The sequence below is a fragment of the Anas acuta genome, chromosome 11, assembly GCF_963932015.1.
Source record: "Anas acuta chromosome 11, bAnaAcu1.1, whole genome shotgun sequence".
Taxonomy (NCBI): domain Eukaryota; kingdom Metazoa; phylum Chordata; class Aves; order Anseriformes; family Anatidae; genus Anas; species Anas acuta.
In genome coordinates, this window is record NC_088989.1 from 5,561,432 (window position 1) to 5,585,203 (window position 23,772).

General features: G+C 40.3%; 1 protein-coding gene across 4 annotated transcripts in view; it reads left to right on the forward strand.

The window, feature by feature from the left end:
• Positions 1-23,772, forward strand: part of TAFA4 (TAFA chemokine like family member 4) — a 56,793-nt gene that overhangs the window by 10,683 nt on the left and 22,338 nt on the right. For 2 of the 4 annotated variants that reach the window (XM_068694559.1, XM_068694560.1), the window contains exon 4: positions 11,151-11,219. The exons of the other annotated variants lie outside the window; for them this stretch is intronic. In XM_068694559.1, the coding sequence (XP_068550660.1) occupies positions 11,151-11,219 (69 nt within the window). The remainder of the gene's footprint in view (positions 1-11,150; positions 11,220-23,772) is intronic. 4 annotated transcript variants of the gene reach the window in all.

Here is a 23,772-nt window from a genome sequence, read left to right on the forward strand (position 1 = left end):
GAGTCTGTGCTAGGACCATGCAGAGACCCCAGCTTGAATGCAGAAAGAAATCTAGATGTATTAGTGCTAATAACCTGTATCACCTTTGATCCCAGAAACAAGAGAAGTAAAGCTAACAAAATACCACCTGTGGGCTCTGCTTTTAGGAGAGGTTAAAAACCTGGCAGCACCCTGGCGATGAGAAGACTGGACTCTCAGTACTGTAGTTAGCGTCATGCTGGTTTGGGGGTTTCTGCAAGTGCTGTATTTGTGCTGTAGTCTCATTCTTAGATGAGGTGTGTTGCCATTAATCCATATATAATGTTCTTAGCTCTGAGCCAGATTCTCATGGGTCCATATCTAATGTTAGCATCCACTTCAGCTCAGTGCTAGGAAGTGGGGATGCATTTGTTAGAGGGTTCATCCTCCAGATGAGACAACCTATTGATCTCTTTTGGCTGCTTCTGGTGGGTGTCTAGGTAGGAGCTGAAGGATCCTCATGAGCTTGCCAAAATCTTTTCAGTCCTGGCACGCATAACTGAATGTGACCTGCATACAGCTGCTGTGTCTATATCTACATGCTCACAGCACATCAGCAGTGTGTGTAAGAGCTGCACAGAACACCTCTGTGCTCTGGGTTCCCTGGTGCTGTGGAGCTTTCTTACCATGCTCTGACATGTCCTCTGTCACTGCCCATCCAGAGTGAGACTATTGCTTCATTCAAGATTTATTGAAATTTAACCTTTTTATCAGGAAAGGAAATCTCTTGGATTTTCTCAGATGCATGGATGAGTAGGGTTTATCAGCAGTTCAAGCGTGTTGGTTTTTTTGAACGCCTTAGGTTTTGAGCTGTTTAAAGTGGATTCCAGCCCATTGCTTTCTATTGGGTGTCTATCACCTTTCTGTGGCAGAGGATTTGGCCAAAAACTACAAGTCAGCAGCAAGTGTGCTAGAGTTACTGACAAAATGCCAAAATAATTGGGCACTATTTCTTTCAGTCCCTGGTAGATGTGTTTTCCATGAAGTGAAGTGTTTGCCATAAAATGCAGTCACAGGTCAAGGAGAATAACCGAGAAGTTTCAGCAAAAGCCTATAAAGCAATTGAATACTGGGTCAGGGAATGATCCACGTTACCTTTTTGCAGGTAGCTGTTATGGAAACTGGCTAAATCGCTTCACTGAGGAAGGGGATCTACACACAATGACAAGTTAATTAGGCCCTCTTGACCTTTCCTATAAACAACTGTTGCTTAGCAGTGCATTTCAGAGCTGATTAAACAATTGAAGTTCCTCTTCAGACTGCAGCAGAACCTGGAGAATAGACTTCTGCAGCATTTGTCATTCAGGGAAGAGTCTTGTAAGATGGAATGTTATTTTTGTCTTTTTAAGATGCACTTTGCATGTGTACCAAAGGGAAATACCTGTAATAAGGCAGCAGTGATCTTCTTTTGAGGGCTCATATGATGAATACTCATTATGTGTCATGTAAATTATGGCAATCTTTTAACATAACATTTCAGAATGCTTGACTGAATACTTTTAACTGAGACTAAGAATTCTTTTCCCTGTTTCAAAGAGGTATTGTAAAACACAATCAAGCTGCTTGGCTGTTAAGCACATTTGCTTACAGTGCTTTTTCTGGTAGGCTAAAAAAAGGTTCTGCTCTTCATTAAATAGCGAGGTCAGATTGTGGAGCTTTTCTTCAAATAGATTCCATTGAAGCTGGAACCTTCATGCACCTTTTTAGACTCATGGTGTCATATTCTTCCCCAGACATGAGTTTCTCTCGTGTATGCTGAAGTCATCCCATTCCACTTTATGATTCCATGTGCCAGTTGCAAATCACCCCCATTTTTGATTATCCAGCTCCCCCTATCTGGTGCATGGCATCACTGAGCATTTGGAGGGCCCTACTGAAGGGATCTGCATTTCCCACCTCATTTTTGAGGTGGGAGTTTTTGAGGAATTTCTAATGTACGATCAGATCTGTGATGTGATCTAATACGTGAACAAGGCAATGTCTTGCTCCTTCCTGATTTGCATCAGGAAAGCAAATATTTTTTCTTTTAGTGTAGCACATTTCATGGAGAACAAATATTTAGCCTCATCTGGTTAAAATAAATTAACGTGTTCTCGGAGAGCAAATGAGATTAAAAACGTAAATTCTGGTCAATAGACAGCTATCACATTTTTCAAAGTAGAATGTCTTGTAGCATGTTAGATGGTAGAGAGATGAATTCAGGCTTTGGGTTTGGCAAAGACTGTCCTATACGCCTTAGGTCAAGCAGCCATAACCTAACAAGTATATACTGAGGTGGGAAATACTTGATGTTCATGAGACGTGAGGTGCCTACCTTGTGATGCTTTAGGAGCAGCTGTTTTTTAAGAATGTGTTGTATGACCCTGAAAATCAGTGTGTTTCAATCTGTGTTTGACATCACTGGTTGCTTTTGAAAATGTGCTTACTCATTACATCTAAGAAAGTTTATTAACCAAGGGCAGACAATAGAATTGAAGTTGAAAAGTGGGGATTGACTTTTTTTTTTCTTTTCAAAATACTGTGATTTTTAAGGAGCCTAATCCAGGAAAAGACACTTATCGACTTTGGTCGTGTTAGATGGCACCTGAAAGAATGACATTTGACAGCTGTCTCTGTAATATTCAGACGGGGACAGAGGACCCAGAAGCCATCCTGTTGCTGAAAAGTGAGAGACAATGGTATTGAGCAATCCATTTGACAAAAAAGGTCTCACCACTGTAATAAAGCATAGGACAGGCCTAACCCATTCTTTTGTTCTGCAATATATTCACTGTCATCAAGTAACTGTTAGTGGAGAAAGAGACCGTTCAATCTAGCAAGACAGTCCTGCCATTGCTTTGAAGAAGTTTGGAATCTTGAGCCCAGCTTGGAGGCCTCAGCCTATTTTTCATTTAAACAGTGCAATTGCTTTGACTAGCAGAGTTAACTAGGCAAAAGGTAGGGGAGAAATATTCCTTCTCTTTACTGTTAGATCACCGAGGATGATAGTTATGCAGATTATTTCAGCAGGCTCCCTGTACAACTATGTAGAGAAGACAATTCTGAATATTCGTCTGAATTCTTTGCTCTGAATTACCCTTCTGAAGAGTGTCTTTTGCACTGACAACAGCAGAGAGATGCATAAGCACCAGCCTTACTAGAGCTATTTAAAATCGGGCAGTATTTCAGGCTCCCAGAGTTCCTAACTGATACCAATATAACTATCAATTCCATGCTGTGCTGAATGAAGCAGTGTACATTTAGTACCAGGAAAAATTTGTTTCCACCTCGCTGTTGTAAGTCAGGATCCACAAATGATGAAGCATTGAATAGAAACTTCCTCAGGTCGCCTCACCTGGGGGCTGGACTTGTAGATCATTAATTGGTGCAGCCAGCTGAGCAATTTCTGTCATGAATTACCAGTGCAGCTTGGTTTTTCTTAAGGCTGCTGCATTTTATTTTTATGTGGTGGTTCTCACCTGAAATACTTCCAGCCTCCTTCTGCTTGCTCAACGGTCCAGATTTTGGAGAGGCCATTATTAGTATGCCTGGAATTCATATATTTAAAATACACCTGTAGGGCCAAATTTGTCTCTGAATTTGTCTTGCTTGGTTCACATATTCTCTTTTTTTTTTCTTTTTTTTTTTTTTTTGTGTGTGTGTGATTTCAAGTGAGGACTTCTGCCCTAATGGTCTGTTTGCTCCTCCCAGCTGCAGGATGGTGCAGAGCATAGGGATAAATCACTGAATGCACTGGGACACAGCATGGCTGTCTTGCCAACTGGAGGAATAAGTAGTGACTTCTTTTCTTAGAGTTTATTCCTTGCTGCTCTGCAGACGGCTTAATTTACAGGGTTATCAGAGGTTTAATGGGAGAAGTCTTATTAAAAATGCCAGTGACAAGTCAAATGTGCGTGACCGTGGAGATTGGGAAGTGGGTTCATAAGGGAATTACCAGCATCCCGAGCTGTTGAAAACTCTACCTCTTTGCTTAGTGAAATGCAGCAGAAAATCTAATTTGCTGCCTGGCATCTTGGATGTGATCTCCAACAACCAGGATGCTGTCTTGGCTGGTTTTCAGAGGACCAGCGATTTCCATCATGTGTGAAAGATGGGCTTCTTTTGCAGACTGTGCTGTGCAGGGAATGCACCGGGACCTGAGCTAATTTTCTGGATTTCTATGAGCATTCTCCTTTGTGCTCTTCTTACTGATGCTTGAACAGGGTGAGAGAGATGCATGGAAAATCTCAGCTCATGTAGGAGCAGCCTGGGTGAATAATGCAGCAGTGCCCCTTGATGCAAAAGACAAAGGCTCTCCTTGCTTGCTGCTGCTCCTGCTCTGCCCTTGCTAGTGCTTAGGGCAGGGAGAGCCTGTTTATTGTGTCTGCCTCCGGTTTCCCACCTGTCTTTGACTGCTCTGGGAAGAGGTGCTGGTCTGGCCTACCAGTGGGAAAATCCAGGTCACTGGTTTGTCACAGAAGCAGGCCTCCTGTTGTCGGGCAGTGACAGGTATTGCATGGACGTGGGTCTGGTGCAAAGGTCTGCTGCTGCTGGACTGCAAACCAGGCCAGCTGAAGGCAGGACAGGGGGTTGTGTTAAGTCAGGTGTTGAACAAGTCCTTTCAGTGTCCCCACAACAAAGAAACCAGCACCTTGGGAGAGTGGAAAAACCCTCCTCAAAACTAGATGCCAATCTAACACACTGGGATAGTATGTGTTGCATTGCCCTCTGTCAGGCAGCAAGAGGCAATAGCAGCCAAGGTTAGGGAAAACCTTGTTCAGTTCCCTGCTTTACCAGGAGCACACCCTGTGCTGATACCAGGTGAAGAAGAAATGAATGGCACAGTTCTTCTGAAGGACAAACAAAGGATTCAGCGATGCTGTTGGACTGGACATGGGGACTGAGTGGCAGGTGTGCGTAAATGATACTGGGATCATCCCCACACAAAACAGCAATTCATGTATTGAGGCATGTATCAGACATTGTTTTGGTCTGCAGGGCCCTCTGAGCCTGCTTTTTTTCCTCCTCTGAATGTGAAATGTTACTGTCAGCTGGAATTCAGACCCATTAACACCTCTTGATAGTGCTTTTGGTTTCAGGTGGTCTGGCAGCAGACAAGATTGTTCCACATCAGTTGCAGCTGCTCACATCTTTAAGCACTTCATGGGCAGAATCCTGCCCCTAGTAGAGTCAGAGGAAAAACATCTCCCTTATGCTGGTGTGGGGACTTCATCTACTTAGGAGAAGTCTGCGTGTCTGAAAGATGCAGCATTGTGTTAGAAACATCGCTGCTTTCAAGGAAGAAGGGGAAAAAACAGGCATCTGGTTCTCTCCTTTATTTTTGGGCTGGGGCACCATTCATTATAACGGTGCTGTTGGGGTGCTGAGGGCTCAGCTCCCTGCTCCACCAGAGGGCCCTGCAAGGCTGCGAAAGGGGCTGCAGCGCACAGCCGCAGACGGGCACCGCTCTTGCTGATTTAAGTCTCCTGATTTAAGTCATAACTGCGCATTTTACTAATTAGAATTATGAGTCCTTTGTATTTCAATGGGTCAGATGTGGTTAATGCACAATAAGCTTTAGTCCTTTGTTCTGTTTAACTCCTTTTATGTCTTAATGTTTTATTCAGTGTGTTATTTATGCGTTTTATTATCCAGCTTCTAAATATAGGCTAGCTACAATATACAGCCCTGGCTGTAATCTCTTCAACTAATAAGGTAGGAAAAGCAATTCAGTTGAGCAATAGGATCCCTTTAAGACAGAATGAAGCAGAGTTTGCTGCATGAAGTTTGCTGGGATATTTATTTTTGAGAAGAAAAAAGAGGAAAAGCACATTCTTTTCTTTTCTTTTTTTTTTTTTTTTTTTTAGGGTGTGGGGGACTTTAAATAACAGTGGGAACTTGTTATATGCATGAGAGATTTTTGGACAAAGACTGTGGATGCATAAATGCTACCAGTAACAAGAAATTCAGTGTTAATTTAGTCTTTTATAGGGTAAAACATAGCTTCTGTTACAGTTTTGCATGAATGTGCACTTTAGCTGAGAGGAATATGATTGTATATGAAAAGATTTGTATATTCCAGGGAGTTAGGGGAAAGAATTACAGATGAACTGAAGAATGTGTAGGTTTTGTTTAGCATATTTCACCATGTTCAAAAGGGGTGTGGATGTGTGTGGGGGAGTTATATAACAAAAAGAAAGGAGATTTTTGAAAGGTGCAGTCTCATTTCGCACAAAAGTGGTCAAGTCTATTGTATCAACTTGTGTAGCAGGGGGCTGAAACCCAGCTCTTTCCAGCAATATCAAGGTGACCCTATTCTAATGCCATTGGAGAAAGCTTGTGAAAATACTGTCTTTATTCGTCTTACATTGGCAACATCATTTTTTATTACAGCTGGTATGTGCAATAAATGGTGATCTTTATGTTCCATTGACCAAAGTTCCAACCAAGAAAGCTTTCTTTGTTACCTTTTCTTTTTTCTTTTAATCTACTGCCCCTTGATTTAGAACTTGTATTACAAAACAGTACCCATGTTGCAAATGGGTCTGCTTGCCCTAGTGTGGGGAGAAAGATATGGCTGGCTAAATGGAAATCCACAAATGGGATGGAAAGCATCTTGCCCTCAGTATTTACTTGAGTGAAGTGATGCAATGAAAAGTGGAACATGTTCTACTCGGGAGCTGTGCTCTGGGTTTACATGGAGGTCAGCATGCTGAGTCCTTGGGAGGATGGATGCTTGAGTGATGAAGGCAGTAAATTGAAATGTAAAGGACTTGCATTGAATTCCTGGCTCCGAAATGATTGAAAGACTTGCCTGAGATGAAGTCCTGAACCCACCGAAGGGGAGTTTGTGATTCTTCTGTGGTTTAGTTTCCAGCCTGCTCCGGATATGTGATATGGTTTTTGGTCCCAACAGAAAAGTTAGACGTTATAGCTATGATTTTATTAACGCTTAAGCCAGTCATTCTTACAGAATTCATCATTTAGTGTTTTGCAAATCACTGCCATTTTGAGGGATGGAAATTGCTTTAGGGTCTGTTCTGCTATTGATCGACATGTCTGTGCTTACTGCATGGGTTGCATTGCCACAGCCTTACAATCACATTAATTGTAATAGCAGCTCAGAGCCTGCCCCAAACTTAAATTCCAATTTTAATGTAATTGTAAGGCTTTGCACTACTGGAGAGTTTCATCCCCAAAGAGTGACTCTACAGGCTTGAAAAAAATTCAAGCACTTAAGAGCAGGGAATCAGTTGTCATGCTTGGCTCTACCGTGTTTGGCCCCACCTGTGCCTATTCCATGAGGACACATGAAGAGCTCAGCTCTGTTCTCACACCAGGCAGTTCCCCTTGCCAGAGAGCCACCTTGGTGTTAATTTGGGAGTTTATGGTGTGAATGTGTGTGGTATGGCTGGTGTCAAGGACATGGTTGGGCAAGCATCTTGACTTGGAGAACAAAAATGTTTAACTAACAGTTGAAGAACCTGCAGATGAATTTTCTTTTTAAACTAACATTTAAGTATATTGTCGGAGGAGCACCTTCAAATTGCTGCCAGTATCCCTTTGCTGCAGCTGTCTGTTTTTCAGTCTTTGGCAGCTTTCTTGCATTCTTTCGGGAGAGTGACAACTGGTAGAGAACAATAGATTCTAAATCAGGAGATTGAAGATGTCTTGTAGGGTTCAGCAGGATAATCTCTCCTCATCAGACTGGAGATGCTACCCATCAGCACAGGAGTGGAGGCTACACCTGACATCCATTATCTTCCAGGGTGGCAATCTTTAATGATACTCTGCCAATAACAAAATTTATGAGCAGAAAAATCTAGGATCAACATTTCTATTACTTCGTGTCTGACCTGCCTTTATTTTTCTTCCCCTTTATTTCCACTGGTGTTTCTCTGATGGACATCATCCACATGCCTTGTGGCCCGGTGATGGTCACTATTATTTTTACTTACCTGGTCATCATCTCTTAAAAATGGCAACTGTGAGGCAGGTTTTCTCTGGGCTTTTATTTGCTGCTTGCATATTTCTGATAAATTGTACCATTAGTTTTACACCTGAGTTTCCTTAAAGTAGCATCCTCGGATGCAGCGAGTGTTTTAGAATAAATGGCTTTCTTTTTACTTTTTTTTTTTTTTTAATTGCACAGTAACAAATTGCTGCAAACTAGCTTGGTGTTATACTTCTGGGGTGGAACATCAGGACTGGAATGTAACAGATCGTGATTGTGTTAACAGGTGTTTGCAGGGTGTTGCCTGTAGCTGATTTTGTTTCATGTTGGCTGTTGATGCCTGATTAGCAAAAATGAATGTAATTTAAATGTATCAAGGTAGTCTTTCCCAAGCGTTTTATTTTCAGGTTGGGTGGAAAAGCTTAGAGAATCTCTCCTGCTCTTTATATCCTTTCTTCTGTAATTCCCTTTTGCTTGGGAGATTTCCCTCTACATAACAAGTAATAGAATTGGATAGAGAGCATGCTAACCTTCTTCCTTCACATTGTCTCTGGATTATCACTGGACAGGACATGAAGATGAGGGAGTACAAGGCCTCTAAGGTGGCATTAGCCTGCTTGGGTCCAGCACTAGAGGTGTTCAGCAAGTAACAGTGCAAAAGGGAACAGGAGAACAGCATGCAAGTCCCTTGTTCCTAGCTAGGACCTTTGCAAGGTACCAGGTTGGATCCAGTGCTCTTCCTGATCCAATGCACAGCACAATGAAAGACAGTGTCTCTTGGAAAAGAATATGGAAAATATGTATTTTCCCTAAACAGACATCTTTATGGCTCTTTTATGCTATCTTATGTGCCAAACAACTTGAAAGTATCAATGCTTTCTGGCACATTCCCTCTTCCTGCCCCAGTGATGTCGTTTGCACTGTTTGGTGTTATAATAAAAAGTCTATTGAAGCACTGGAAATTAAGGAACTGTATTCTTTCATGAATAAGCAATAATTGTGCAGGCACATTTTATTATTATTATTATTTAATGAGGAAAAAAAATAACTGGCCACCCAGGGGAATGGTGGCTGTCTTCTTATGACTTACTATTTTGAGGAGATGTCCGTTTCAAAGAAAGTCAGACAGGAAGATCTTAGGCTGTATATTGTCTCTGATGTTTGTTCGTACTCCTAGGTATTCCTAGATTGTCCTTAGAAAATTCAATTTACTGTAAGTATGAAAATCAAGTCAGAGCATAATTTGAACAAAGTGCAAATTATGTCATTTGGCATAAATCACACCAGCAGTATGAGTGTCTGGCCCAGGTTGTGTATATGCTAATGATTTCTGTCTCTTTAGTCCTTTCAGCAGATGCTGGTTTTCCTCCAACAGAAAACAAAAGCCCAAAACCTAAATCATGTGAAATTTCTCATCTAAAAGAGTTGGAATGTAGAAAGAGGCCCTCACTGTTTTCTAAGTGTACCCTGTTGGAGTTAGTACTGTGGGGTCACTGAAGAATTAAAATTTTATGGATACTTTTATTTTCAGTGCTTCTTAATACATCTTGCGTAAAAAAAGAGAAAAAGGAAATTTGATTGCACTAGAAGTTGCCTTTTAGGTTGCTTGACTGCATGTCCAAATAGGGTGTCTGTTTTGGGGACTGCCGCCTGTAATATAGAGTTTAACTTCCTTGTATTGAGTTACTTTTTTCAGGTTTTGGGCTATCTCTAAGGTTTCAGAAGTGGGGAAGGAACAACATAAATGGATTTTATGGGTTTTTGGGTTTTGCTGGTAGACCTATGCTCTAGGTGTGCATGTTTTTTTTTTTTTTTTTTTTTTTTTGTGTGTGTGTGTGTGTCAGAACAACAAAGGCAAAAGCACTAGGCTGGCATTTCATTTGCAAATACTGACAGGTGCACTATTCTTCCCCCTGCCGTTTTTTTTTTTTTAAACTGGATATAAGAAAACCCATAACTTTGTGTCGACATTCTTTAGAAATGAAGTGAAATCGCTGCTGTCAGCAAAATTCAATTTACTGCAAGGGATGCAACAGTCTCCAAACAAGGAACCAAGATAATTAGTCTGCAACTGACAAATAATTCTGCTATGCTAATGTCAAGAAACATCCAGACTGTGTCACATGGTAATTTCTGCCAAGCTAGACAGAAAAGAGTTTACTGTGAAAACATGTCCTCTTCTGGGGGAACAAATCTAATCCAACGGTGACTACAGAAAGCATTTTTCTGACCCTTCCCTAGTATCAAGGGATTTGGATTAACTGAATTCTGGATCAGAATCAAGGCCTGAGTCTGGTTTTCTGCAAAATCATTTCAATTTTTCTTCTGACTGTAGCAAGAACTGTGTCAAAACATTATTACAAAGAACTGTGGCTGCAACATGATCAGTTTACCAGAGGGATAAAGGTGATCCAGTACTCTCTCTGTGTTGAGTCTCAACAAAAGAGAAGGGTCTTTGCCTCAAGTGCTTCAGTCTAAGCAAACAGTGATTTGCTGGAGTAACTCGGCTCTGGCAGCCAGACTTGCTGAAATCAAAGCGATACAAGGTGTTTGTCAGGAGAACACAAGGCGCTTTACCAGTGAAGTGTGATTATTCCCATTTAACACATGGGGGGCTGCAACACATGTGCACGGCGAATATTTTCAGGTCCTAGGAACAAATTGGACTCAGTTGCAGAGCGGTGACAGAGGTTATATTTAGATTGCCTTGCCTGGGACTTGGCGGCTGGGCCAGCATTCAGGCAAACAAGAATACAGTACCTAAACACCATCATTCACTGTAGCTGGACAAAGCTAAAAAAAACTTTCAAACCTGACAAGTGGCTGGTAAGCTCCTTCTCAAACTTATTTCCAATACTTCTTAGTCCTGAGTCCATTAGCTAAGCTGGTCTAAAGGCCATGCAAAGAAATGGCATTTTTGAAATATTATTAACATTTTGCATTGAATGCTAAATATTCTATTCTTGCAGTCAATTAAGTTTTGCTCGCTATATTTTATTATGGACTATGACATGGGCTTTCAGACTGAGATCCATTAAATAATAAATAGTATTAGCAAGGTCATTTCTCAACCAAGGAAAAGTTGTATGTTTTGAAATGAATTCAGTCGAGAGACAGGCAGTGGTAAGATGATGTTTTGTGGCAGTCTCACCAGATGGCTGTAATGAGGTATTGCTAATTTTTACTGCTCCTGTATTAGCACGTCCGCTGAGGATTGGTTTGCCACTTGCACATGGCCATGGGGGAGAGAAGTGGAGTCCTGTCTCAGGTGAGGTGATAATACAGTTGATAATACATGCCATCAGGGTGTCACTTATCTTGTACAGAAGTCAGTGTGAGACACAAGTAACACAAAGGTAGCCAGTGTTGAGAGAAAGCGTGTCCTGACCTCTGGCAGTGAAAGGTTCAGACCACTCCCTTTAATAATGTCACAATGGCTCCTTGATGAATCACAATGCTAGCTGACTCGAGGAGGAGGAGGAGGAGTTGGGAGGAAGCATCCTGGTACCCTGCTCAGGGCTCATGTGAGGGGTGCAGTGGCTGTGACACTTTGGTGACACATCTGTCCCTGTTCACTACACAGAACACTGTACCATCTGTACTGGACGTACCACCCAGGGTGAGAAGCATGGAAGAAAGATGCTGGTCACTGGAGTTGTCTGGGTGATGTGGTGTGTTTAGAGCCTGTGTACTAGTAGCTAAGCTATACTAGCATAAAAGTGTATGTTGCAGATCTTAATTCCATTTTGTGTTAATGGATTTCTTAAATACCCATCTTTCCATTTTCTCTGCACTTTTTTCTGTAATTGATTTTCAATCAGAAAGTAGTATTTTTTTAAAGTCACTGATGTAGCATACTGTAAATAAAGCATTAAGCAAAGAATTGATGAATATAAGAAGAAGAGAGCATGAAATACACAAGGATAAACACTGTGCTTCAATAAGAGCATCCCTGTTTAAAGAACAACATCCAATTGCAAAGTGATCTCTGGGGCAATGAGAGCTACTTGTTATTTTTTGCATAAATCTGATAACTTAAGCTATCCGCTCTGTGAAAGGAAGATAATGTCAGGCTGATTGATAGAATGAACAGGACATGACAGTCTTCAAGGGAGAAGAAAGGCAGAAATCATTTTCTGTGGAGACAGGATCTCATGATGTTGTTGAGCACTTGATAAGCCAACTGAAATTCAGAAATCACATTTAAATTACAGAATGATGAAATGAGAGGAAGATAAATAGGTCTGTGCTAATGATTACATACTCTCTTGACTAGAATCAAAGATTAAATAACATATTGACATCTTCAGTTAATTCTGCTGTCCTGTACAACCAAACAAGCATTAGAGTTTAAAATGGTTAAGCAGTAACCTAGTAAATATGTGCAAAGGCTGGGGTTATTCTTCGTGTTATATGTTTACATGCTATGTGAGTATTATTTTCTGTGCAATGTTTATATGGGTATGTGAATTAGCAGGGCTTTAATATTACATTTAATTTAAAAAAAAAAGAAGTAGTAAATGGGCTTTTTGTGTTTTGGTATAGCAGTAAATCAAGGACATCTGTTTACTGATGAAACATAACTGTCTTAAATGAATGCTTCTGAAATTAAGCACTTAGAGGATCCTGGAGCTGGTGTCTTGCTCAGGCAAAGCTGAACTGAACATATGGCAGAAAATAAGGGCAGATTTTCTGTAGAAAGCTGACTTTGGTGCTTGGTGCAATGTATAGTAAGTAATCACAGAGCAGCTCTAAGTTTTGCTTCTGACTCCAAGCAAATATTATTTATAGCAGTAAGAATTTTCTGGAAAGTGGAGGGGTTCTGTTTGTATGCTTGCTTTCCAGGAAGGTTAACTTTTTTTGTATATGGAGGACAACCTTTCTACTTTCTGCAGTCTTTTCTACTGCTATACAAATCCCAAGGTTTATGTGGGTAAGTCCTCAGTATTCAAAACAGATGGAAGAATCAAAATTCATGTTTCATTCTGCTGGTGGTGTAGTTGAATGCCAGTACTTGTAGACAGTGTTTATTGTGACAGTTTACCTGTTGTCTCCTGTACACCAAAAAGAAAGCTTCCTCTCATTCTTGTCAATTGCCACACCACTACTGCTGTTCGTCTGAATTTGATGCTGTGGATTCAGTGATAATTTTGCTTGTAGTAATTCCACAGAAATATTATGAAGACCTGAAAAACAGATATAAAAGAAAAGAGTCTCAGCAGTGTCTCACAAAAAAGAGTGCTGATTGTGTAGCTGGACTGCTGAGGAAAGACTTGTCTCTTACCTCTCTCCTAGTCCCAAGTCAGTCCACACACCTCTTCTTGCTTCCTTCCCATTCTACTTGATTTGCTGGAGGAGTTCTTGCCTATTGATGTCTTAGTGTAGAGTCATGTTAAATCAGAAATTTATCTTCTTCATGAATTGCTCTTTAGACTGTACCCTGACAGCTTGAGTTGAGTTTAAATTGTTGTCATTACTTGTGGATGATGAAGCAGAGGCAATGTTGTTGATAATGAAAATGTTATGCTATCATTTACCAATTCTGAGGCCCTCTGTTACCTATGAGGGGATGCTAAGAGGATAACAGTGTATCAGAGCTCATTTTGCTCTCACCCTCTCTATTCTGAGCTCCCAAGTACTTAAACAAGGCTGATGGGGGCTTTTAAGGCCAAGTTTAGCAAGCTATGTAGATCCCTGTTGCTGCAGATTAGCAGTCAGTAGTTGTCAGTAGTCTATTTTGAATGCGTGTATTCAGGGTAATTGCCAAACTTCCATTTTAACTGCAAAGAAATTTGAAGACTTTAAAGTTGTGAAGATATAAGCTGGGATGCCGAATGTTACAAAGCTCTGTTTAAGCTCCAATGTTTTATAGAATATCCTGAGTTGGAAGGGACCCACAAGGATCATCAAGCCCAACTCCTGGGTCCATGCAGGACTGCCCCCAAATCAACAGTGGACACCTCAAAATTGCAGCTAAACAGCTGTGGGGTCAAAGCAGATCACGTCCTTGGAGCGATTTCACAAGCAGCACCAGGAATGAGCCAGAGCAGCCTCTCTTGTCCTTGTGCAGAAGGGGCAGACAGTTGCAGTGGTTTTTCATTCAGCACCTGTTTTAGTTTCCACTTACTTTTGCCTTGGAAGATGTTGACAGCAAGGTGTACATGAGTATCAACCTGACCATGTCTCAGACAGCTCTCGTTAGCCATTGATCTTTACTCAGGTGCTTTCTACTCAACCTCCCCACTGGATGGCAGCAGCAGAACACATCCATATGCGCTTTTGAGTAAGTAGAGGGACTGTCCAAGTAAGAACATGTTCTGTTCTCCCAGCTTTCATGTGACTTTCTTCTTTTGTATTCTTCTGTTATTTGCCTTCCTCTATCCAGCAGAAGCACAGCTGATTTTCAGTTTCCTCGTCTCACAGTATCTAAGAATGCAGATTGCTGTACTTTCAGTGGGCCAGTGAGCTGGTGATGTGCTGGGATGGGTCAGGCTGCAGTAGTGCCCACCCCAACCCACTGCCCATCAGGCAGAACTTTACCTGGAACGGGAACTGATGCTGAGCAGGAACATTTCCCTTCCAATTTTTATTAGGCTATATCAGCAGCAATTAAAACAGGCAGGTATTTACTGCCAGATAGCTTAGGCAAATAATTTAATTTCCCGCTGCTTAAAAAATGATCTTCATCTTAGCAAGCTTTGTAATTAGATTTGACCTTGAGCAATCCCACATTCTTCATGTTACTTGAAGCTGTATCTGAATTTTTGAGGCTATTTAAAATTAAAATTGTTACTTAAATTTTGTAACAACACCTTGTGTAGCGCTGTACCTGTATATCATAACATATTTCTTAACCAAATGTCATGATTTTATGCTTGGACCAACAATACATGTGCCAGAATTTAAATGGGACCTACATCACCTCTGAGGCTAGCAATCCATTGGGATGAAAGTGTGGGCAGTTCACCTTAGTGTCAGTGCAGTATTTTCTAGCTATTTTTGTGCAGAGCCTGTACAGTAAGAGGAAAGAGATTTGTATAGTTATGGTTCTTCACAGTTTGAGAAAGGCCCACAAAAATTAATATATTAATGATGGTGGCATTTTTGTATTTCTAGGTGGAGACTGAACTTCAATCAGGAGAGCAAGAGCTTTATTATTCTTTGACTTCTGGTCTCTAGAAACTAAATACTGAGATTTGATAATTTTTATTTTTTTAATTGCTCATGATTACTTAGTGCTGTAGCTAAAATGATGACAAGTTATGTTTCTGAGCATGTTTTCTTTAGAAGTGATTCTAAGTTTAAGAGAAAATACTTCTGTTTGATGAAGGGAGCTGAGTCAGGTCTGAAGTACATGTATGTAAAGTAAAGAAGATGTGACTGTTTGTTGCAAATGGGAAATAAGCATCAAAACACAGACTATTTTCCTGCAGCAGCAGGGCCTATAAATGTGACACCCAGTGACTGGAGAGTTAATGGTAATTCCACAGTTTTTGGTTATGTCAGAAAGACTTAATCCTAGCCACAGGTCCTAGTGATAGTGCTAGGCAAGCATGTGGATGTAATAAAATAAGGACAATTATTATATGGGGAAAAATCCAAACCTGAAACTTACTAAGACAAGCCATATACACGGCTGAATGTATTATTTGATGTTGTGCTATGGAAATTGGGGCTGTCCAGTTTATGGGACTAGAACAGCATTTGGATGTGTCTGGTTAGCTTAAAAGGCCAAAGGAAAAATCTCCCTGAAGGGGAAGTTTTAGGAATAAAGAGATCTCTTAATTAGGGTTAATCGTGTCAGTCAGAGAAGGCAACTGGTTAGCATTATTAATCTAACTCTGTGACTGACCCTTTGGGAGTAATGCTGTGTATGCCCCAGGTGACAGATGATGGGAAAACCACAGAGAGGCCAGCATTTCTAGCTGGAAGCACCCAAAATAATCCATATGAAACTGGGGAGTTTAAAGGAAATTATGGAGTTTTAGGGGCACAACATAGATGCGCACTGGGATTCTCTCCTGTGTGTTCATTAGAAAATGATACAGTCTAGTCATTAGATGATTAGTGTAGCTGCAATAGTTATGTGAAAGGGCTGCTGTTAAGTAAATCCCTGTGATGGTGTTTTGTTCCACGTATGGGGATTAGCTATGGGTGGCAAGAACAATGATTCTCTGTTTTTTGTCCTGAGCAAGTTGTTTCTTCCTTCTCTTTAGTTCGTCTGTTCCATTCCAGTTTGCTCTTGTGTATTGTGATACTTGTCAATCCAGGAGCCCAGCATGTTCTGAATTAATTATGAAATGCTTCAGAGCAAATGAAACTGGGGCTGTCACAAAGAACATGAGATGGCTGAGACTTACTATGTTTTGTGAGCGGGTTTAATTCGTAGCGCTTTCCAGAATGGGGACCATACATACATCTTGCATTTTAAATGTCTTTTATGCCAGAAGGAATAAGAGTTCCTAAGAAGGAGCAAGACATACGTAACTTTACAGTCTAACCATCACTGAATCCCTGATAATTTTTTGAACCTGCTATTCCAATTCTAACCAAATGACAATCCTAAACATTGTGGGGTGCTTAAAATTTTGAAGAAAACCAGCAGATTATGGTCCCCACTTAGAGAATGCTGCAGTGTGGTTATGAGGATTACCTGTCCTGTGTGTAATCTTGCTGGTTACTACATATCTATTCTTGTATCAGCGCTGGTCCTGTGGTTGAGGTGCACAGAAGATGCCTGAGCACTGTGAAGCAGATGAGAATGGACAGTGGTGTGGGATGGGGACAGAAAATAGACGTGTCATGGATGCAACTTTGATCATTGTGCAACAGCACAATCAGTGAAGGATTATTTCTTTGTTGCCTCACAAAGAGACGATCTCTTCTGAAATGGGAGTTGGATTGGTTAATGTAAAAAGAAATAAATATTGGTTTCTTCTAATGGTTAGAAGACAGTGATGATTTGGGTGCTGTTTATTTTTGTGTGGCACTGCTACCGAGAGATGTCCCAGATGCACATTGAGTATGGGGACAATTCTAGCTGGCCTGAGATGGTAGAGGAGGGGAACAGGTATTGCATTAGCTTATAAAATCCAGTAGTGGCATACTTGGGCATCTTCTTATGGTTGTGAGCTGTAGTGGTTGTGTCAGTGCTGGCCACAATCCCAACACTGGGGTCTATCCCTCCCAGGACAGCCATTGTCGGTCTCACATATGAGTGTCCAACTCACACTTGATTTCTCTTCAATTAGATTTTGATTATTAGACACATCTATTTGAGAAGTAGCAACAACTTTTTTTTTTTTCATTTTTGCTGAGCATGAAAGGTCATTGAGTTTAATGCTCCCGGGCCACCTTTTAGACACTTCCAAAAATCCTACCTGTGAAGTCTAACTCTTATTAGCCACTTTCATTATACGAGAGATGTCACTCCTCATCCTGAAGGGACAGGGAAGCACCAATGGCAGCCTGCCTACTGCATCTCTTTAATCTTGTTTCGTGTTCAGTGCCAAAGTTCTAAAGTGTATTTAGCAGGATCTCAACAATATTTTCAAGCTGAGTGGAATAATGATGGAAAGCAACTGTTTAGCTAGCCAGGTCATATAACTGCAGTGCTATGCATTACTAGAAAGGCCTTACTCCAAGTTTCTTGCAGAGTCACTGTTTTGAACCATGGCAGTAAAAAGGAAATATCTACCCTTGAAACCTAGAAAAAGTCTAATTTGAGAAATTTTATAGATTTATTTATGTGGTAGTTCTAAGAGACTTGCCCCCAGTGACCTAATTATGTCACCTGCATGCTGCACAACTTCGTACTCAAGCAAGACTGCCACAAGGCATGTGGGCTTTGTACTGAAATTTTTTGTAAATTGGATTGCATCTTTTCTTTTTTCCTCTCAGTACAAGCTGCTGACTTAAACACTTTACCTGAGGTTGGAAGCTCCACTGATTTTTGTTTTGTTTTTCCCTTCCAAAAGGCCAAGGATGCAATGATAAAACTCATTTGTCTTTTTAATCTTCACCTTGTAATTAGAGCTAGGAGAGGCTGGAAAGAGATGCCAGGCAAGTAAGCTCTTTTCCTTTAAAAGCTCTCCGGGCACATAACTGAGTCTTGGGAGAGCTTTAAAGGAAAGCAGTAATGAAAATCCTGCAGAAAAGGAAAAATAAGCCAACAAAATTAAGACTTAAGTGTGCTATTTTTATTTGGTGCTAGGGGAAAAAAGACTCTGCTACCTCCTGGGTTTGTTCTCAGATAAAACGTTTGAATCACTAATTATTTTTAAGCATTCTTTTTGTATAGATGAGCTTCTCTCTTTGTTTCTGCCCCACTGATTTCTCCATTATTGAGATTTTAGGTGGTTGAAGATGGTGCTGATTTTATTTGCAGGTTTTAGAATCCATTTACATCAGTGTTGTTTGAAAATCATGTTTTTTCCACAGTGAGAGAGGTACCTTTTGCCCCAGGACACACAAACCAGCATGTTTGAATGCTGGAAATTTCATAGCTTAGGAATTTGGGCACCTTAATTTGAGAAAGAGTTTGAAGAGGATGCATCTTTCACTCATGGAGAGCATTGAGTTAGAAACAAGGCACGGTCACAGCTTTCCTTTCATAAGGAAAGGAAGCTGTCTTTTCACAGCCTTCCATGGAGAAGGTGATGGTGGTAGTGAAGGGAGTCTGAATGGCAAAGGGTCAAGATCCCAGTGCTGCTCTTTTGAGGAGCTGAAATAACAGTATTTGTCCTGCCTTTGGGCACTGCTAAGTCACTAGATCTCCAATGGAGGAGTGACACAAGGCTGCAATTGTGCATCAGCTGATTGGATTGCTCTAGCACAGCAGGGTGTTTCTATGAAATGTGTTTGCAAAATGTCCATTATTTGTTCCCTTCTGAATGCATCTAAGCCCTATTAGCACAGGGAACTCCAACCTGTTTCTTTTGCCAACTGATCTGAGAGTCCTCTGACTTCTGCTTTCAGTAGCTTTTTCTTTAGTCTTTAACATTTGTTGTATAAATACAGTTTTGTAGAATAAAAATGATGACTTTGAACATTGCTCCAAAATAGAGATGTTGCAGAGCAAAGCCACTTTTTTCCTTGGCACATCATGCTGATCATGATGCTTATGGGTTATTCTTTCCATGTGTGAGAAGGAACATAAGCATCATCTTGCGCTTGCATTCCGGAGGACAAATGGAAATGAACATTTTGGAACAGATTTCTTTTAATAAACCAGCTACCCAGTTGAAAATGAAACTTAAGTCCTTTTTGCTTATGCAAGGCTAGCTACTAGTCCTTTTAAAGAAGAGATGACCAGTGAATATACTGGGCCTTAGCTGGTATTACTTAAACTGGATTTTTTTTTTCTGTTTTCTCTCTTTTGTGGCCATGAAAGGTTACCTTTCCCTCTTTTTCCTCCCATTTTCCTGTTGCTGAATAAATATCCTTTGGATTTTATGAATGGAAGTTTTTTTTTTTCCCCCATCATTTTTGGTGGCTATGTGAAGGTTGCTTTCTCCACTGTCTTAGCTGGAAGAGAAGGTTGAAGATCAGTGACATATCATCCGTGGTCTGAAAGGAGAGGACAGGTAGTCAGCAGTTAGGATTTGAGCTGAATGGTAAATGATGGGGATTTCTAGATTTATGAAACTAAATTTTAGCAAGCAATAAAATCCTCCATCATCCAAATTGTTCTCAGGTATGCGCCTCGTGTACATATATTAGTTTTTCTAGTGATCTCAACAAAGTCAATGGGTCTGACTTCTCCATTACCTGTGCCTTCATGCAGTCACTGCCCCGGTATAAATGCTATCATTTGGACGTTAGCAAGCAGCTGTAAACCTCTATTCCTTATTGCTCCCTTGTAACTCTGTGCTATGATGCAGCTCAGCATGCAGATTTTTGAGTAAGGAGAGGCAATAGTTTTCAACATAAACAAGTCCACTGGGTCACATTAACCTCCTTCAGTCTCTGTGTTAAATAATTAAAATAAACTAGGTAGTGTTTAACTATACGTATTTAGAGGCTTACTGGAGGAGCTTATTAGTTCAATATTCTAACACACTGTCTTAAACCTTTCTGAGCTCCAGGATCCCTTATTAAATATTTAGCGTGCATTGCTGGAAAAGTCAAGAATTGCTTTATTTTATTTATTTATTTATTTTTCAGATGCAATTGCTGTTCTCAGAACTCTTTTAGCTTTTAAAATACTGGACATCTATAAACAGTACTTATCTCAACCTGTCACTTCTTGCCATGGAGGAGTAGTTTTCATTTGTACAGATCTTAATAGTACCCCAAGAATTTATATTTGCAGAAGCCTCTGTGGTCCACTGTTGAAGTATTCTATAGAATCACCTTAAATACATATTTAATCAATTCAGTTGACAGCAGCTCCTTCGGATAGAATGAAGATGTGTGTCAGCTGCTGACTGTGGCTTGGAGACATCAGTATTTCTCATGTTTCCAAAACTCTCCAAATGAAATGAGTCAATTGGTGAGTACTTCTGTGTAGTTGCTGTGGAATAGTAATTATTGGTGACCAGGGCTGCTACGTGTGCACTAATAATGTGCATCAGAACTTAAAATCTGAAAATATAAGGCATTATTCCGCTCTACTGATAAGACTAGCCATTTTGCCATGTACTGACTTGCTGTAGAATCAAACCTTCGAGTTCAAGGTCTTCTTGCCAGGGGAGAGAAGATTTTCCTGTGTACTCAACAATTTTGTAAGACTTGCTAGATAGCTGAGCAAAGGCAGCTTAGTGGATTAAAATAACATCAGTGATATCTCTTGTCTCTAGGGTAATGAGTTATGAGCAAAGCAAAGACCTCCAGGAAGGGATTTTGTTTCTGCAGAGTCTCTATTAGGTCACACTGTATAGTAAACAAAAACAAATTGTCTCTCAGAGTCCAGTGTCATTTTGCTTAATTGCCTGTCTTGGTTCAGTACTGATGAAGATAAGACATAAACCACATTATGCTTGCTTTTACACCCAAGGAGTGATTGCGTACTAAAAGAAGATAGATTACGTGTTTTCCCTCTGGCTGTAGCTGGAAACTGGTCACTCTTTTCTACAGGCTTTTCTTCAAAGATTTTAATTCATCACTTTCTGTGTTGTTGCATGTTCCCAGGCTGCAGCTGCAAGGAGGAATACCTGTTCAGTTTCAGTAAAAGCCTCAGCTGCGTAGTGTGAAGGTACTTGGGCGAGCCGTTTACAGAATCCTGCAAACAAAGATGTTTTCCACTTCTAACAGTAAACCTGCATAAATTGCCTGTGTGCCTTGAAACATAAACTGTCTAATAATCCACATCTACCCAAATGCTTAAAATTACTTAAAAGCTGACAAAGGATAATGTGTTGGGCTGCTAGCACATTGAAAGTCTAATAAAGGCTCTATTCAGCCTAGTAATTGCCATCCACCTCTCCTCTGAAACTTACCTGTTCTTCGAGTACTGAATCATGATCAGTCTTTAATCCTTTCTTGCTAATATTAGAAGGGACTTGAGAGAAGTTCTTTTAAAAAAAAAAGGTAGTCCTAATTTTGACAGGATGCTTCATGAACTTCATATCTGTTTTTTCCTCATAGTATCTTCCTCCTTTTAGATGGTCTAGATTAAATGTTTTCCTCTTCTTTAGTACAATTTATATTTTAACTTGATGGACACACACAAAAAAAGTTCATTTAAAAAATCCCAGTTTAAACTGACAGAAAAACTGAAAGAAATAGAAATCTATTCTCTTAACCAGTTTTATCATTTTTATAACTATAGATTACCACTGTTTCTGATAAAAATGTGGATGCTTTTAAATTTTAAAAAAAAAAAAACAACAACAAACTCATGATTTTCAAGAGACTGCACCTTTTAGAAATTAAAGAATTTTAATTTAAAATTTTAGAAATTAAATTTAGAAATTAAAATCAGAGCACAAAACATGCATTCCTGCATGAGATAAATGATGCTGTCCAGTACATTATGTGGGATGTACTGTACAGTCTCCCTGGTGCTGAGCCTTGTAAGCCAACACTTTGAGCAGTTTGAAGTTAGGCACGCTCTGGGTATCATCACTGCATTAAACTCTGCATTGACTGTCAGCTCATTGATCAAGCTCGTTACGTAGGATTGAGTTGTGATTAAAGATAGATCATTATTTTTCAGCTTCTCAGAGTACAGGGTGCTTGGAACTCTCTTGATGCTGGAAAATCTGCTTTCACTTCTGGAAGTGAACTATTTGGGGGTTATGCTGTTGAAGACAGATCTATTCAGCAAAGGCCACTTTCAGAGTGTGTATATATGAGATAACCTCAGGCCATCTGATGATCTGCCACCAAATTCAGAATGAAGAAAAATACTCATTCTAGATGAGTCCTTCCTTATCACAGCCAGTGATTCACAGCAGAATGTATCTTTTACTGTATTTTACTGTTTTAAACCTAATAACTGCTTTGTAGTCATTCTAGAATCTCTTAAATCTTCCTCTTCTTTTGCTTCTCCCTCAACCTTTGCCTAGAAATAAAAGGAAATTTTGCCTTGCCTTCTGTACTGCCATATTTACATTCTCAGAAGCCAGCTGGAGACCTCAGTTTAAATTTCCTCCTATTTCATATGTAATGCATGAGTATAAAGTAAATGACTGTTAGAAGTATTCAAACAGGAAGCTTGCAGGCAATAAATCATATATAAAGTGACAAGAAGACTTTTGAAAAGCAATTTCTTTGTCAGCATATTTATGCTGAATAATGCCATGCCTCCTGCCTAAGAATAAGATTTTGTAGTATTTTTTTTTTTTTAGGTAAAACTGAGATTTTTATTAATGCAGAAATGTAGGTATTCTTGTAGTAAAAAACAAAAACAGGGTATTTCATTAAAGAAGCTACAGTTTGGCACTCCAGATGTCTGAATTATTTTCCTTAAATGTTCTGCTTGTCAAGGTAGGATTAAACTGGTCTAGCCAGGACTGTCAGTTTGACGATTGAGTTCTCTTCGCAGAAGTGGTAGTGCGGTAACAAATAAGTTAATTATACTGCTTAATCTCAAATGGCCAGGTTTGCATACTCCAAAGGTGTATAGTCACTAAAATAAAGTCTTGTAATTTCTTGTGCTCAAAAGAAGCACTTGTAAATAATTACAAGATGCAATCACAAGAGAACAGGAAGCCTCAATGGATTAGTAACGAGATACAGAGCCTTTCACCTCAAGGTCGTTGTTTCTAATCCAGATCTGCTTGGTAGTGATCAGAGGTGCCTTCAGACAGGTGGTTAGTGTGAAATTAGTTGGAGATTGCAGGGTTTGTTAGTAAATACGTCTGCCTAAGAAAAATTACTGACTGTGGTTTCTTTCTGGCTGTCTCCTTCGCTCACACCTGGATAGAGACAGAATTTCTGCTGTTTTCTTGTATTGAGCTGATTGGGTGAGAGTAATGTGATTTTGGCCAGTGTCACTGATGCTGGGAACCACCTGGTGGGCAGCAATGATGCTGTCAGACACAAGTCCTCCGCTTGGGGTGCTGGAGGCACACCAGCAGAGAGGTAGTAGAGTTGTTCACGTTTAAAGGAGAGGCAAGTGGAAAAGGGAGCACTGCAACCACATGCACTGCCCTGCACAGCTCTGAACATAACAGCTGAGCAGATAGGAGCTGAGGGATGAGGTCTTTTTCCATGCCCTATCCAGCCTTTGTACAAGTATGTTGTATCGACTGTGGAGGGCTTCACAGCTCGTTATTGACAGTGGCACTAATGCAGTTGTTACTGGCTCCTGCTGTTGTGATTCACGACTGATTGAACTGACCTTTGCTTGGGTTCCCATGAACTTGAAGCAAGGG